This window comes from Rutilus rutilus (assembly GCF_951802725.1).
Source record: "Rutilus rutilus genome assembly, chromosome: 1".
Lineage (NCBI taxonomy): Eukaryota > Metazoa > Chordata > Actinopteri > Cypriniformes > Leuciscidae > Rutilus > Rutilus rutilus.
The window spans coordinates 52,161,384-52,176,080 of NC_140209.1; the positions used below are offsets into that span (position 1 = coordinate 52,161,384).

At 39.2% G+C, this 14,697-nt stretch overlaps 1 protein-coding gene across 11 annotated transcripts in view; it reads right to left on the reverse strand.

The window, feature by feature from the left end:
- Window positions 1–239: 239 nt before the first annotated feature.
- bptf (bromodomain PHD finger transcription factor) overlaps window positions 240–14,697 on the reverse strand; it is a 32,636-nt gene continuing 18,178 nt past the window's right edge. For 7 of the 11 annotated variants that reach the window (XM_084406960.1, XM_084406958.1, XM_084406959.1 and 4 more), the window contains 12 exons: window positions 14,503–14,617; window positions 14,066–14,241; window positions 13,182–13,461; window positions 11,627–12,300; window positions 8,866–8,948; window positions 8,398–8,623; window positions 7,387–7,670; window positions 4,550–4,723; window positions 4,263–4,455; window positions 3,329–3,413; window positions 2,900–3,086; window positions 240–885 (listed from right to left, as the gene is read on the reverse strand). In XM_084406960.1, coding sequence (XP_084263086.1) covers window positions 849–885; window positions 2,900–3,086; window positions 3,329–3,413; window positions 4,263–4,455; window positions 4,550–4,723; window positions 7,387–7,670; window positions 8,398–8,623; window positions 8,866–8,948; window positions 11,627–12,300; window positions 13,182–13,461; window positions 14,066–14,241; window positions 14,503–14,617 — 2,514 coding nt within the window. In that variant the 3' untranslated portion in view covers window positions 240–848. Of the gene's footprint in view, window positions 1,750–2,899; window positions 3,087–3,328; window positions 3,414–4,262; window positions 4,456–4,549; window positions 4,724–7,386; window positions 7,671–8,397; window positions 8,624–8,865; window positions 8,949–11,626; window positions 12,301–13,181; window positions 13,462–14,065; window positions 14,242–14,502; window positions 14,618–14,697 lie in introns of all 11 variants that reach the window. The other 4 variants (XM_084406963.1, XM_084406961.1, XM_084406956.1 and 1 more) reach the window with 2 other exon arrangements.

Consider the following 14,697-nt stretch of genomic DNA (forward strand, 5'->3'; position numbering starts at 1 on the left):
TATAACAAAGCATATCCTTAACTATAAACATGAGAAAATATGTGTGGTTTCATTTTGTGCCTTTTAACACAATTATCTAGACAAAATATTAATGACTGTGTTAGATCATTTACGTATCCACAAACACACAATTAAAAGAAAAATATGAATTTCAAATCTAAATGGCCAGATTCTTTAGGTGTCTACTGAGGATCACATTAGTGTTATTCATTTTCAAATGAAGAGAATATAGAGACATCTTAATCAATGTAGAAGAGAGAATCCTGTCCCCTCCATTTATTTGTTTCATATACATCAATATTTCTTCAGTTGTAATACAAAAAAAAAAAAAAAAAAAAAAGTTAAAGACAAGTTATACAAACAGGAAACCTTCTCAACTAGCACTTTCATCAGTCCTCAACGCATTCTTAAAGCAACACCTTCTTATTTTAGGTAACCCGTGCTACCCCATTGCTTAAAAACCAATTAGCCGATTGCGTCCACATTCCACTTCTGAAGTAGTATGCTGAATCATATGAAGGGGAAAAAACCAACAGGTGCACCCATGATAGACTCCTGCTGTCCTGGGTAATGTGAACATGGTTCCGAAGGGTTTTAAAAACTCACAAAAAACATTTTTGTAGGCATTTAATCCACAAAGAAATCCTTTTGGAGAGCATGATCCCAGTCAAAACTCATTGCTTTAACAATCAAAAATGCAAACCGTCCATTCTTGATCCAAACCCACAGCATTTTATGTCCAATATTCCACCAAACGCTGTGGCTATGTGCGATGCTGGCTGACTGGGATAGAGTTCCATCTTGAATTAAATGTTCAAAGTTTATTTAGAACAGCATGTGGTTGTATTCTATGAGGCTGATGACTGTAGCTTGTTGTTATGAGACCTAGAGAATACAGAGAGAATGAGGTTAAGAGCCCTTTGGTTTTATTGAATATTCACAAATAAAACGAGACAAGTGGAAAATGAAGCATGGAAACAGAAAAATAGCCTCAGGGGTTAAAGGAATGGCAGCCATGTTGGTGTAATACACCGGGAATGACTTTCAGTCGTTTAAATGGGTGCTGGTGTCCGATTAAATTTAGAAGAGATGGAAAACAAAACAAAAAAACATACCATTTAAACTTGTTTTGAAAGCATGGTCCTTTATTTCAACTTCCTAATAAAAGGATTTAAAACTCTTTATTTCACTTTATTTTCAAGCCAACTGAAACCGTGTAGATTCTGCGCGACATTTGCACATATGCATTCTGCAAAAACTATGCATAAATCAGAAAATTCATTAATCCTCTCAATGAAAACCTGGACAGATCAGCGAACCAGCTGAAACAAACATGTTGTTAAGCACATTACAATAAAACTGAACAGAAGTCTTAAAATGTCTTTAATCAGCCAATCCACGTGATAAATATGATCATGCATCCATAAACATCATAAATAACATCATGTGACCAGCAAACGTAATGGGGAAAACAAAAAACAAAAAAACAAAAAAGAAAACAGGTTCAAAAATGCACAGACAGCATTTCCCTTGATTTGTGTGTGTTCACAGTGCTTCAACATGGCTGCCGCTCTCTGATTGTCAAAGGCTTCACTGGAGTTTTGGCTTTTTTGACAAGTTTTTCATTCTCCAAACAGTTTTCACTTAAATGTACACCGGTTTCCGCTGTTAATAAAACAGCAAGTTCCATGATTCTCTAATAAAGAATGACTCCGCCCCTTCAGCCACTATGACTTATGACATCACAATCTGCAAGAAAGGACAATGGGTTGTATGAATGACATGCATGAAGAAGCACAAACACAAAAAAAGTTATGTTATCAGCATACTGTAGTTGAAGTAAGGACAGAAATAAGAGGATGAAATGCCAGACAGAGAAATCAGAGGTTAGATGATGACTACAGCCTCTGAATTAAAAATATATTCAAAGCGGAATAATTCATAGAGTGAAAAACAAAGTGAACAAAAGACAAGATAAGCAGGCACAAGACAAAACTGGATGTATGGAAGCCAATGCAATGGAAAAGATAAAGGAAAATTGGGAAATCAACACTAGCGCAAACTACAGTGACAAATTTAGTATGGAAAAAACTAATAGTATGGCAACACCTAAGAACATTCTTTTACCTGTAGTAAAACCACTGTAGCATAGCCGTTTGTGGCTTTAACCAATAATGTTTGGATAATTACTCAAAATATGTAGCTTAATTAAAACAAAGATGAACATAGGAAATATTATTTTGCATACTATGTTACTACACAGATAACACATTTATTGTTTGAATTTCTGATAAAATGGACAGAATTTGAAAGCTGAGACTTTGTTTCTTATCAGAAGTAACAAAGCGGTTTGCGATTATTGGATAGGAAGCGCGCTATAAATAATGTTTGGTGTAGTGAAAAAACGCAGATCTGGCAACCCTGGCTTGAACTACAGGTGATTCATAGTGTCGAATAGAGCATGCTTTTAATGACGCTTTTTTTTCAAACTGTTATTGTCACATTAATTTCGACAGGCCTAAATTCAACACAATAGAGATTTTCTTCACACACACTATGAGCTGCAGTTTGACACATTTTTCCCACCCCCTTTTGATTGACAGGATATAATTGGCCCTGATCATCGGTTAAACAACCGGCCGATACATCGGTGCATCACTAAATGATAGTTTTAAATCATTTATGCGTTTGGAAAAGTAGGGGGAAAAAACTATTAAAATCAGTTCAGCATAACAGTTATGAGACACCCAAACATTAGAATAATGGGTATTGGTCATAAAGTGATGTCGGTTTGCAACAACATGAGGGTGAGAGAATGACAAAACTTTAAATTTGGGTAAACTAACATCCCAACAACATCCTATGCTGCTCTATTGTATTGTGTGGGAGCAGACGTTACCTGCTTGCTTTGAAAGCTTTGAGTTTCTGTACAAAGAAAGACTCCAGGAACTCAGCACACTGGTAAAAAGGCGAGTCGCTGGGATTGTAGTAGCGGCAGTTGTCGAAGATTTTGGTCATGTCCGCTACGAACTCTGTGAGTTTGCTGTAGAAGCGTTTCTGTATCCTCTCCTCCATCGTAGAGAGGTCTGAAGATAACAGGAACACCAAGGGGAAAATAATGAAAATAGATGTATGATTAAAAATAAATATATGATCAATCTAACTGGTGCAAATTGTTCAAAATATTGTTTACAAGTAATCTATAAAATAATGATATATAATACAGTATAATAATTTAGGAACTACGTCTTTTAAAATGTATAATATTCTCTATTACAAGTCAAAATGATTCTGGTCATACAGAAAAAGCAGGAACAAGAACTCGTACCCATCGGTTCCTTGATGATCCCATAATAATCTGGAGCATCATTCGGATCCACTGGTTCCAGGAATGGCCACGCCATCTTATGGGACTAACATACAGGAAACATTTACAATGATTATAAAATTTGTTTGTTCCCAATAACTTCCATTATAATTTTTGACCCTACAATGGAAATCAATGGAAACCGCAGTCATCAGCGTTGCTTTTATTTCATTTTATTTATTTTATTCATTTTATTTATTTCATATATAGCTTTTATTTCATTTTTCATTCAAAATATTCCAAAACTGATATTCTGATTCTCAAATATATGTAAGTGAATGTGTTTCTTTGTTTAAACTCCTTTTTATTGATCACGTTAGACGCGCAATGAGCGCCGCCATGTTAGTTTGCGCAGCAGTTCAGAGAATCATATCAGTCGGATTTACAACTCGTAAATTCATCAATCTCTCCCGAAATACACAAGTGACCGGTGAACTAGGAGAAGAATAGAGCAAACTTTATAATTACCTGCACAAAGCATATCTGATGTAAATAAAACAGGTTGACAAATTATATTCAAAAGAATGATTATTGCCTAGTGTGTATTTAAATGTCTAAAACCTCAAATAAACATTACGTGGTTGAAAACACTGACTAGTTGTGATATTATGATGGGTGTCAGTCTCCGGCTCGGCGCCAGCCAAAGCACGTTTGAATTTAGCAGTTAATCACATGACAAACGTTCCAATCACACAGGCGGCAAAGGTGAATCCGATTACAATAACACAATCCCTTCCTTTTGTGATGATTATCTAACCTAACCACAATTAGGGTTAAAATTGTAGGGAACAATGCATGTACCAATCATACAAATTTGGATTATGTTCCATTCCAAACAAAACACCAGCTCTAAAATTCAAAACAGCCATGAAACCGTATCTGTTTTCATACAAACCTGTAAGGAGCGCAGGATTCGCTTCAGCCCCTCATAGTCTTTATCTGTGAGTGGCGTCAGGACCGTCATGGCGTCCTCCGTTGACTGGCACTGCGGGCACACATACTCGTCGATGTGTGTGGCTTCGCTCTGTAGGATGCCCACACAGCGCCCGTGGTACCAGTTCTGACAGCGATCACAACCGATGTAGAACCTAAAGCAGAAGGCAGGCACAATCATGTCAGAAACCACGATCCCAACATGTACCTTTGGAAATAAATGTGATGAAACTGCAGAAGCATGATTACTGCGACTCGTCGTATGGGGTTCTGCAGATGCAGTAGAGCTCCTCTGTGCTGCCCTCCTGAGCTCGTTTACATTCTGAACAGATGTAGTCATCCATCTTCTTGGCCTCTTTCTCGGTGATGCCCACACACTCGCCATGATACCAGTTAGAGCAGAGGTCACAACCAATGTAGAACCTGAGTCAAGAACATACCAACATTAGATTGATATCACATCCCTTTGATTTTCATCTTTCAAAACCAGTTCTATTTGTATGGCTTCAGTAGACAATTCTAACATTATTTACATCTCTGCATTTTGCAAAATGCTTTTTTTTGTGTGTGTGTGTGTGTGTGTGTTCAACTGTCAACAGAAACAAATTAAAATTGAATTCTCTTACATAGTAGTTGCAAAATATGTCAAATCTAAATGTGAGGTTTAACCATTTTTCTCTGATAAATGTTAAAACCAAGTAATAAAGTGAAATAATTTTCTTAAAGATTTTTTTGCTGATTAATAATTTAGCAGCATTATTAGATAGATAGTTAGATACCCAACGGAACTAACTACACAAAACAAAAGTATAAAATATCCACAATGTATAATATCCTTTTACACCAGATGTATTCATATCAAGTCTGATGCACAAAATTAATTTTACATTAATATATTTAGAATTCTCTGCAAAATGTTTCCTTAATATCTTATAGTACGTTTACATTTTTCATGCCAAAAATCTCAGTGTAATTAAAGAAAACAAATAAATAATTTGATAAATAGGTATATTTCTGCCTTTTAAAATATTATTGTATGTTTATATTTTTATGCCAAAATACTCTTAGTAGTGTAACTAAAGAAAACAAAATAAATAAATAAATAAATAAATAAATAAATAATAACTAACAGATAAAACAAACAAAAAACATGATAAATGGGTGTATTGTTTATAAATGTAATTAAAGAAAACAAAAACAAATAAATAATTCCTAACAGATAAAAATCACATGATAAATAGGTGTATTGTTTTGTTTTAAAATCTTATTGTATGTTTGGTACATGTACTTACCATAGTAATAACAGTAAATTATGCATAAATACATGCAACTAAACCTCAACCAAACCCTATAGACCTTATGTAGCCCCGCCCCTTTTCAGCGCTGCGCTCGTTGTCTTTTGACTTCCGGTCTGTATTTTCACTAGCCTGGTAATACCAGAGCCCGTCTACGGAGAGCCTTGGCACTTCCTATTAGCCCCATTGTATCGATCTTGGTTGCAGTTCCATTAGAATTCCACTGGAGATGATCGCGGGCGAGTGCAGACTGAATGGCAGTCTATGGGGCTAGACGGCTAAATGTGTCTCTTTCACCCGATTCCCGTTGAGAAATCTCAGATTTTATTGTAGGTTTTGCAAGTTCAACATGGGTTATAGGTCGAAAGTTGAATGAACGAGTACTTATTTCTTTTCGATTTCTTACAGGTTGAGTTGTTGTTGCCCATAACACGCTAGCATTCTGCTAATGACGTCAGCATTCTGACGTCATTGACATTTTAAAAGACTTTTTAAACCAAATAAGTGGCTCTAAAAAATCTAACACCCAGCAATGTGTAATTTCTTTGCATCTCCTTTCGAATACAACATTCAAATTACTAGACAAAAAATTATATCCTGAGAAAAGTGGATTTTGAGGGTTTTTCGCCATAGACCTCCATTCATTCTGCACTCGCCTGCGAGCGCCCCCGCATGGACAGAGACGTGTTACTGCAGCCAGTCCAGAAACCGGAAGTAAGCAGAGAGTGCCAATTCTCTTCCTATTAGACATTCTCTGGTAATACCAGACTCTGCTACTTCACTTTGCTTCGTAGACAGAGTCTGGAAGGGCATAATTGAAAAGCGTTTTCTTTCTCGCGGGGAGGCGCTTTGTCTGAAGTTTAAAATCATTGGTTACCCGTAAGCCAATCACATAACGTTTGGTTATGGCGTGTGTTATGCGCATGCTCAGCCGCATCTAATTTACACTGTAAACACATGTATGACGCAAAAACTAAACCATCGAGCGAAATACCGGAGTGAACATGGCTGTGAACGACTTTTGCAGATTATGTGAAGAAAATCTACGCATCCACGGTACAATCAGCATCTACGTCACGGCTCTCAGCCCGCCCTCTGTTCGTTGATTGGCCGGCCGTCTGAAGGCCGGTGGAAAACTGAAAGATAGGCTGCTATCTCAGACTGACTACAGGAGCGAAATGAAATTAGCGGAAGTAGGAAGTCTGACGTAGTCAGGCTATATTTTCACAGCGATTCTGCGTTTATTAATGAACGGCTCATTTTAAAATCTTCCCGGTCGACTGACATTTGTTAAGTCATCTGCTTTAAACACCACAGTCCTCATGATAACTTTCGTTAGCTTTACATTAAGTAAATCCACTTCAAAAGCGAATTACTCCTGGACAGCAGCGCCATAGAAATATACAGAGCGACCGCAAAAACGGAAGTTAAAAGACAATATTTCAAAGACGGCGCCGCCCTCGTTTCTCTGGCGCATAAGGTCTATAGTAAGTACATGTTGTTACCGTAATTAATCTTACCCAGTACTTAAATAATTACACTGTAACAATGACACATTCAAATAAACTGTAACCTTATGTTAATATTTTCATGTCAAAAATACACATAATAGTGCAATTACAATAAATACATAAATAAATCCTAACACATAAAAACAACAGGAAAATAGATATGTTTCTTTTTAAAACCTTATTGCATGTTTATATTTTAAGCCAAAAATGTGAACTTCTAGTCTAAATGTCTCAACACCTGATGACCCCCTAAAATCAGAGGACAGTAAAGGTCTCATACTTAGACTCGTCGTAGGGTGTCTTGCAGACGCAGTATAACTTGATGTCCCTCTTGTTGTCCTTTGAGGTAGTGGAGATCATCTTTTTGCGTTTGGACTTGGAGGCGGCGTCTCTCTCCTCGTCCCGCTTGCGTTTGTGCGCGGCGGAGGGTGAGGTGACCGTGGGCGCGTACGAGGAGAGACCGCTGTGCACGTGTGCGCTGACAGCCGCCGCAGCTTGAGCCGCCGCAGCCTGAGCTTTCTCCTTCTCTCGCCGGAGTTTAATGAGATCCCGCTTCAACTCCTCCTGCAATCAAACGAAGTATGTAAATGCCTCAACATGCGGCGTGCAGCTTCAGCTGTCTATTTGGCAACACTGATGTGGTGTGAACAGAGTGTGTGCGAGTAAAGCTGAGATGTGCGTGAGAAATGAAAGCATGCGTCTTCATTGACACTTTCTCACTGCTAAGTGCTGCCATAAACGCCGCAAAAGTAAGTATTAGTAAGAGCATGACCTTTCAAAAGTTTGTAGCCGGTAAGATTTTTTCAAAGAAGTCTTTTCTGCTCACCAAAGCTACATTTATTTGATCAAAAATACAGGAAAAACAGTAAAGTTGTGGTATATTATTACAATGTAAAATAACTTTTTTCTTATATACTTATTTCTGTGATGCAAAGCTGAATTTTCAGCATCATTACTCCAGTCTTCAGTGTCACATGATCCTTCGGAAATCATTCTAATATGCTGATTTGGTGCTCAAGAAACATTTCTGATTATTATCGATGTTGAAAACAGTTGTGCTGCTTAATTTTGGAAACAGTGAAATGTTCTTCATTTTGTTCAAAAGAACAGCATTTATTTGAAGTAGAAATCATGTGTGACATAAAAGTCTTTACTGTCAGTTTTGATCAATTTATTCCATCCTTGCTCAAAAGTTAATTTCTTTAGAAAACCCCAACACACATTTTGGATTAACTCAAACTCTCATATCAGTGCAAAACAGTAAAGTTTCCGCACTTCCTGTTCCTCTCACCTGCACCTGCAGCTGTAGTTCTTTATCGAGCAGTGCTCTTTTCTTCAGGATATCAGCCTTGAGCTGCTCTTTGTGTTTGAAGAGCAGAGCCGACAGCTTGCTGGCGTTCTGCTTGCTGCGCTTTTGCTCCACAGACTCCTCCCGTTTCCTCTTTTTGGCCGCCTGCCTCTCGTCCTTATCGATTTTATCCAGGATGAACTTCATCACCTGGTTGCAAACAATCATTCTGCCCAGACAGACAAAAAAAACCCCAAAAAACAATGGATTTGGTTGATTAATGCCAGTATATTCTACTCCATAAATACGGCTTCAGTGGCTTATGGTTTATCTGTGGTGCACATGTAACAAATATAATGAGACTGGAATAAGGCTTCATGTTTGTTGGAATTTAAAATCCCGAATGTCATTATAAATTTTAATAACTTGGAAAGGAATAGATGGGGAAAAATGGAGATTGACAGTGTTTACCTCTGGTTCTCCTCTCTTTCAGCAGGAGTCATGGTTTTCTTCTGTTTTAACTGCTCTATGGCCACATTCTGCTTCTGAGCCACCTAAGCGAAAAATAAGAGTGTGTTTAAGATGTTTTAACTCTCTATACAGATGGAAAAGTTTCAATAAAGATGCTAACTTCTGTAATGTCACATATTTCCAAGTAAATTCAACACATTCAACTGCAAAACAGGGTAAGTGCAAGTTTAAAATACTCAATATGCGTTTTATTCGATATATACATATGCATTTAATTACATATGTTTTAAGGTGCAGTAAGTGATTTCTGAGAAAAGCTGTTGAAAGTGGATCGCACCCGAGCAGCACAACACACACTTGCAGCTAGGGGTGTGCCATATCATACCGTCCACGATAATACCGGTATAAATTTTTACATGATAAAAAAGTGTCATATCGCAATATCAATGATATAGCGACGCGATGACGTATGGCGCATTTACGTTCCCTAGCGCGCACAACAACAACACCTGTCTGAGAGTAAGAGCAGCCTGTTAGCCTCCGATGACTATTTAGCAATTTCACAAACAGCTTGAGTGTTCAGCGGTGCTGCCGACGCGCGTCTTCTCTCTCTCGCGTTTAGGAGTCAGGACATGACTGAATGGTCTCTTGCACAATCGGGCCATCAGTGCATCGCAACTAAAGTTTATAATTTTCACGTCTTCTTAAGTCTTATCAGTTTAAACATTCAAGCGATTTTAAACTATCCAGTAGGCTACTCGCGCGCTCTCTGATAGATAGTTGCACTGCGTGCATACATAGAGTACAGCTCGCGAGTAACAAGAGTTATTTTTCGCGGATTATATCGCTTCAATGGGGGGAAAAACGCAAAATTGTGTAAAACTTCCGGTCTTGGTAAGTATACTCGTAAACACAGTCGGTTATGTATAAAACGCATGTGACAGACAGTATAATGAAAACAGCAATGGATCCGTGCACTATATAGCTGTAAAAATGACAGCAGCCATAGGATATGTGTCTGTCATTAATGTTGTCGTCAAAACAACAAAAGATAGCTTTAATTGTAATGAATGAGAATTATTAGCCTATGTATTTAATTTAGTCAGGAATCAGAACTAAAAGACTATGTGTTATTTTACATTTGATTACTTTATTCTGTTTCTGTAGTATTGAATACTGGTGTTAGACATACACACATTTAACATTTAATTCAAAGATTGAAATCAAGCTTCCTTGTGTTGTGTAAACTCTTAACAATGAGTGAGCAAACATTTAGGTGAGATAAACATAAGAAAAAAAAGAAAAAAAAAGTGTCTATATCGTCATAAATATCATTATCACAAATATTCTTGAAATATCGTGATATAATTTTGAGGCTATATCGCCCACCCCTACTTGCAGCCAATCAGCAGTAGGGGGCGTGTCCACTCATGATGGGGGAGGAGAGAGAGAGAGTGAGCAAGAGGAAGATTTGAAGAAAGAGAGATCATCCGCGCTTCTTCCGTAGTGTAGCTACGCATGAGCATGGTTGGCAGATAGAAAATATTAAGTAAATCACTGGGTTTTGTCTTTTATTTTATTTTTAATTTTATTTTCTTTCTTTTTTTCATAAACGATATTGCATATTAGTCACGGTAATCATTTAATGACGTTGGTGTCGTCTCGTCATCGACTCAGAAAAAAGGTCGTCAGTGAACTTTTTTCTTCATAGATTTCATTAACGAAATTAACAATAGTAATTTTTTGTGATTACATTTTCAGGAAATATACTGAAAACTTTTTTTTAAATAATAATAATAATAATAATAATAATAATAATAATAATGTGCACTTAAGAATTGTACATACCGTATTTTCCGCACTATAAGGCGCACCGGATTATAAGGCGCACCTTCAATGAATGGCCTATTTTAGAACTGTTTTCATATATAGGGCGCACCGGATTATAAGGCGCATATAGAATAGAAGATACTGCAGTCAAACGTTTGACTGGGTTTGCGTTATGCAGTGGTCACCAACCTTTTCAAGCCTAAGATCACATCCAAAGTCCAAATGTAAACCAAGATACCTTGTTTATACTCGACGCATCCGCATGAGCGCGAAGTTAATAAAAAAAAAAAAATCCGTCTGCTCAGGCAGATTCGGTTTAACAGCGCGCGCGCCTCTGAATCCGAAGATGCATGACTTTGAGCCGAATCTGCCCGAGCAGACGGATATTAGTAGTACGTCTCATCACACCGGCACCCAGTTTGCGCGTCTAAATCAGTTGTATGGTCTGGTGTTCAGTCTAAAACAAAACAGTTGCGTCAAGTATAAATGCCTCGTCTGTTTGGGGAGTTGCACGCGCAGTCAGCGGAGGCTCGCGCTCCGGTGTCAGGCGAAAGTATAAACAAGGTTTAAGTCAGCGGTTGTTTAACAGACGTTAACATAAGGCGCCAGATCCATATATAAGGCGCTCCGGATTATAAGGCGCACTGTCGTTTTTTGAAAAAAATAAAGGCTTTTAAGTGCGCCTTATAGTGCGGAAAATACGGTAACCAAAAAATAATGTATATATATATATATATATATATATATTAACCTCTAACCATAGGGTAAATGATAGCAAATATCAAGCCATGTTTAACACTCAAATCACAAACAACCGTATACTGCGAACTAAAGTAGCCTAAAGTTTACATAATACCCCATCTTTCTTAATGTCATATTTATCCAACTCAATGAAACTGTGGAACAACTTGAGTCATATTAGTTTCCTGACCTGTTTCTGTATCAGGTCGCTCTGGCTGACGTGCTGTTGGGCCTGCTCTCTCTTCGCCTCCTGCTGTTTCTTCTTCTGCTGCTGCTGTTCGCAGAGCTGCTGGATCCGCTGGAGCTGCTCCTGTACGCTGGCCGTCTGGATGGTCACCAGATTCTGGATCTGGTGCGCTTGGACTTGCCCTCCGCCCTGCTGCTGGATCTGAATGGGCAGTTGCAGTTTGATCTGCTGGGGCATCCCGGCTGTGGTTCCGGCCTGCTGGACCTGAGCTTGAATCTGGGCTGCTACCTGACTCTGGATGTGGGAGATGACCTGCTGCTGGAGCCCGGGGACACTGAGGAGCTGCGGGGGGAGCTGGATCTGGGGCTGGACTTTGGTAACGGTGGTCTGGGTGACAGGGATGGTGGTGATCTGCTGTGGAGGTGCGGTGGCTGTCACCTGTGCTATCTGAGGGACAGGGACAGGTACAGGCGTAGGGGGCGGGACTGATGTTTGAGGAAGGACCTGGGGCTGAGGTCGGAGCTGTACCGGCGGGTGGGGTTGTAGAGGTGGAGTCGGTTGGGGAACGATTGCGGCTGGGACCGTGGTGGGTATGTGCTGGACTGGCTGTGATGGAGGGAGAGATGACGTGGGAGGAAGTGTGGTTGGAGGTTGGGGCTGTGGAGCAAGACGAGTAGCTAGAAAAAGAGAGAGAGAATATATTGGAACTTAAAAACACTCAGAAGCATTGTGAGCAAAGCTGATCATAGAGACCATTGGATGCCATTGGTTCGACGATCTACTTAGGTTTACGAAGCTAAAGCTAAATTACTCAAAACAAGTAAAACAAATTTTTTTTAAACAAAGGGGCATGTGTGTTTTTCATGACACATGGTATTAGTTTTGCCATGATACAGGAACTTCAAAACAACAGGGCCAGTGCTGTATTGTCACAAATTTGATCATTTAAAAAAAAAAACAATTTTATTTGGTCAGAAAACTGCAAGGAGACCTTTAAATGTCTGTGACAACAGGCTTACAAAAGCTTCTTATTACAAAACTGTGTGAAATGTTGTATAATCAGTCCACAGAAATGTGAAAAAGCGTAAATGGAGCACAATGAACATGAAAAGTTGGAGTTTGGTACATTTACTGTGAACCGAGCCTCTCCGAGACACTGAAAACACCAGATCATGAGCTGTTTGCATGCAAGAACATAGTGACTTGTTTCATTCTGAAACATGGAGCGCAACGGACTACATATTTGAAATACACACTGAGGTGTGTGTGAAAGAGACTTAAGAAGCGAGAGTGATAAATCGCAGCTGGTTTTACTGTATCGATACTGCAGAAAATGAGTAATGAAACATTTATCAAATATTCAGAATTTGACAAAGCTTGTAGGCATCTAGGTAATCTGTGCAGGAAGTTCAAGTGTCATCAGAGAATTTAGTAAACTTTTTTTTAAGGGGGGTTTGGTTGAGGTTAAATCAGCTTCTGCGTTTTGCTGGCTTAAGAAGATGTAACATTGCCAGACAAGTTCCATACTGATGCTGTCTAATAAATAATAAAGTCTCACCTGGTTGAATGGGTGCTGGAGTTGTGCTGGTGACGGCAGCTGGTGCAGCTGTGGCTGGGACGCCTGATGAGGTCGTTATGGCGGGGGCTGCGGGGGCAGACACTGGTGCAGGGGCCATGGGTGTGAACAAGAAACGCTGGACTTGGCCATTGGGCATGGCTGCCTGCATGAGCTGCTGACCGGGCCCCGGGATGACCGTCACCCCCTGAGGAATGACCTGCAGCTGGCCTGTGGTCTGACCTTGCCCTTGGATCACTACTGTTAACCCTTGGTTCCCTCCCTGAAGAGCAAAAGTGCAAGTTTATTTCAGTAGTAAGTAACATTAATCAATAACCTTGTCTTAAAAAAGGCAATAGCTAACAAGTGGCTAAATGCGACTACATTAAACATCATTACAACTAACAGGTAAACATCTACTTACTAGTCTGCAAGCTATTCTAACTCAAACTTTCAAGGATTTTTTTGTTTTTGTTTTTTAAATAAAGACTAAAAGAGATGTTGGAAGCATAGTTTTGGTGATGTTGAAGTCATGCGACCGTGTTGTAGTTCTTTAATAGTCTACGTTTAGCTTTTTACTTCTGCGGATTTACGCTTCAAAATTCCTAAAAGTTGTGTTAATTTGTGAAGATTATCATAATGAACAAAACATGTAGGAATCATAAACTTTTGTTTGGTCAGAGTTTATTTTCTGCAATAATCCCAAAACCAATGGGAAAAACCTATTGGGTTTTTGTCGATGGAAGCAGGGTGATGCTGACTACATCACTGCAGCGCTCTATAATGTGTACAGATTAACAGGGCACAATAAGAACATTAAAATATGCGATAAAGGAAGTAAATAAAGGTCCATTTGAATTGCATGCTGATTTAAAACTGGTACAAACCTGAGCCCCTTGGGTGAGCTGAGTGAGCTGGGCCAGAGTGAGTTTGACCTGACCCTGCTGTGGTCGGGGAGAAGAGGCAGTCTGTGGGGTCTGGGGTTGATTTGGAGTGGAGAGGCGAGGAGGAGTGCCCACCACCTGAGTGCCCACACTTGTTTGCACTGGTTGTTGCACTTGACCTGTGTGATATAAAATCACAATCACACTCTGAAGTTTCAAAAACGATTTAGAAAACTTTGGTGTCTTCAACAGAATTGGGCATAAGTTACTGTGGACATCACATGGTCACAATGTAGCCTTCTGCTGTCAAATATTTTGGTTTAATGACCACTAATTAAATGAGACCCCATCATTTCCTGTCTCTTCTCTACTTTCCTACAGAAACCCATTAACAGTAATGTTAAAAACAAATTTCCAGGACAAATCCTTGTTGAGAATACCTTGCTGAACCATCAGGGGTGTGCGAATGATAGTCTTCCCCAGGGTGGTGGCCTGTTGCAGGGGAGAGCGTATCACAGTCATCCCTGGTCGTAGAGCGGTTCCAGTCGTAAGGACCTGGGCATAAACGAGTAAATGAAACATTATTGCAGGAACACAAATGTTGAGTTGACCAGAGCGGATCATTTTAGTGAGCG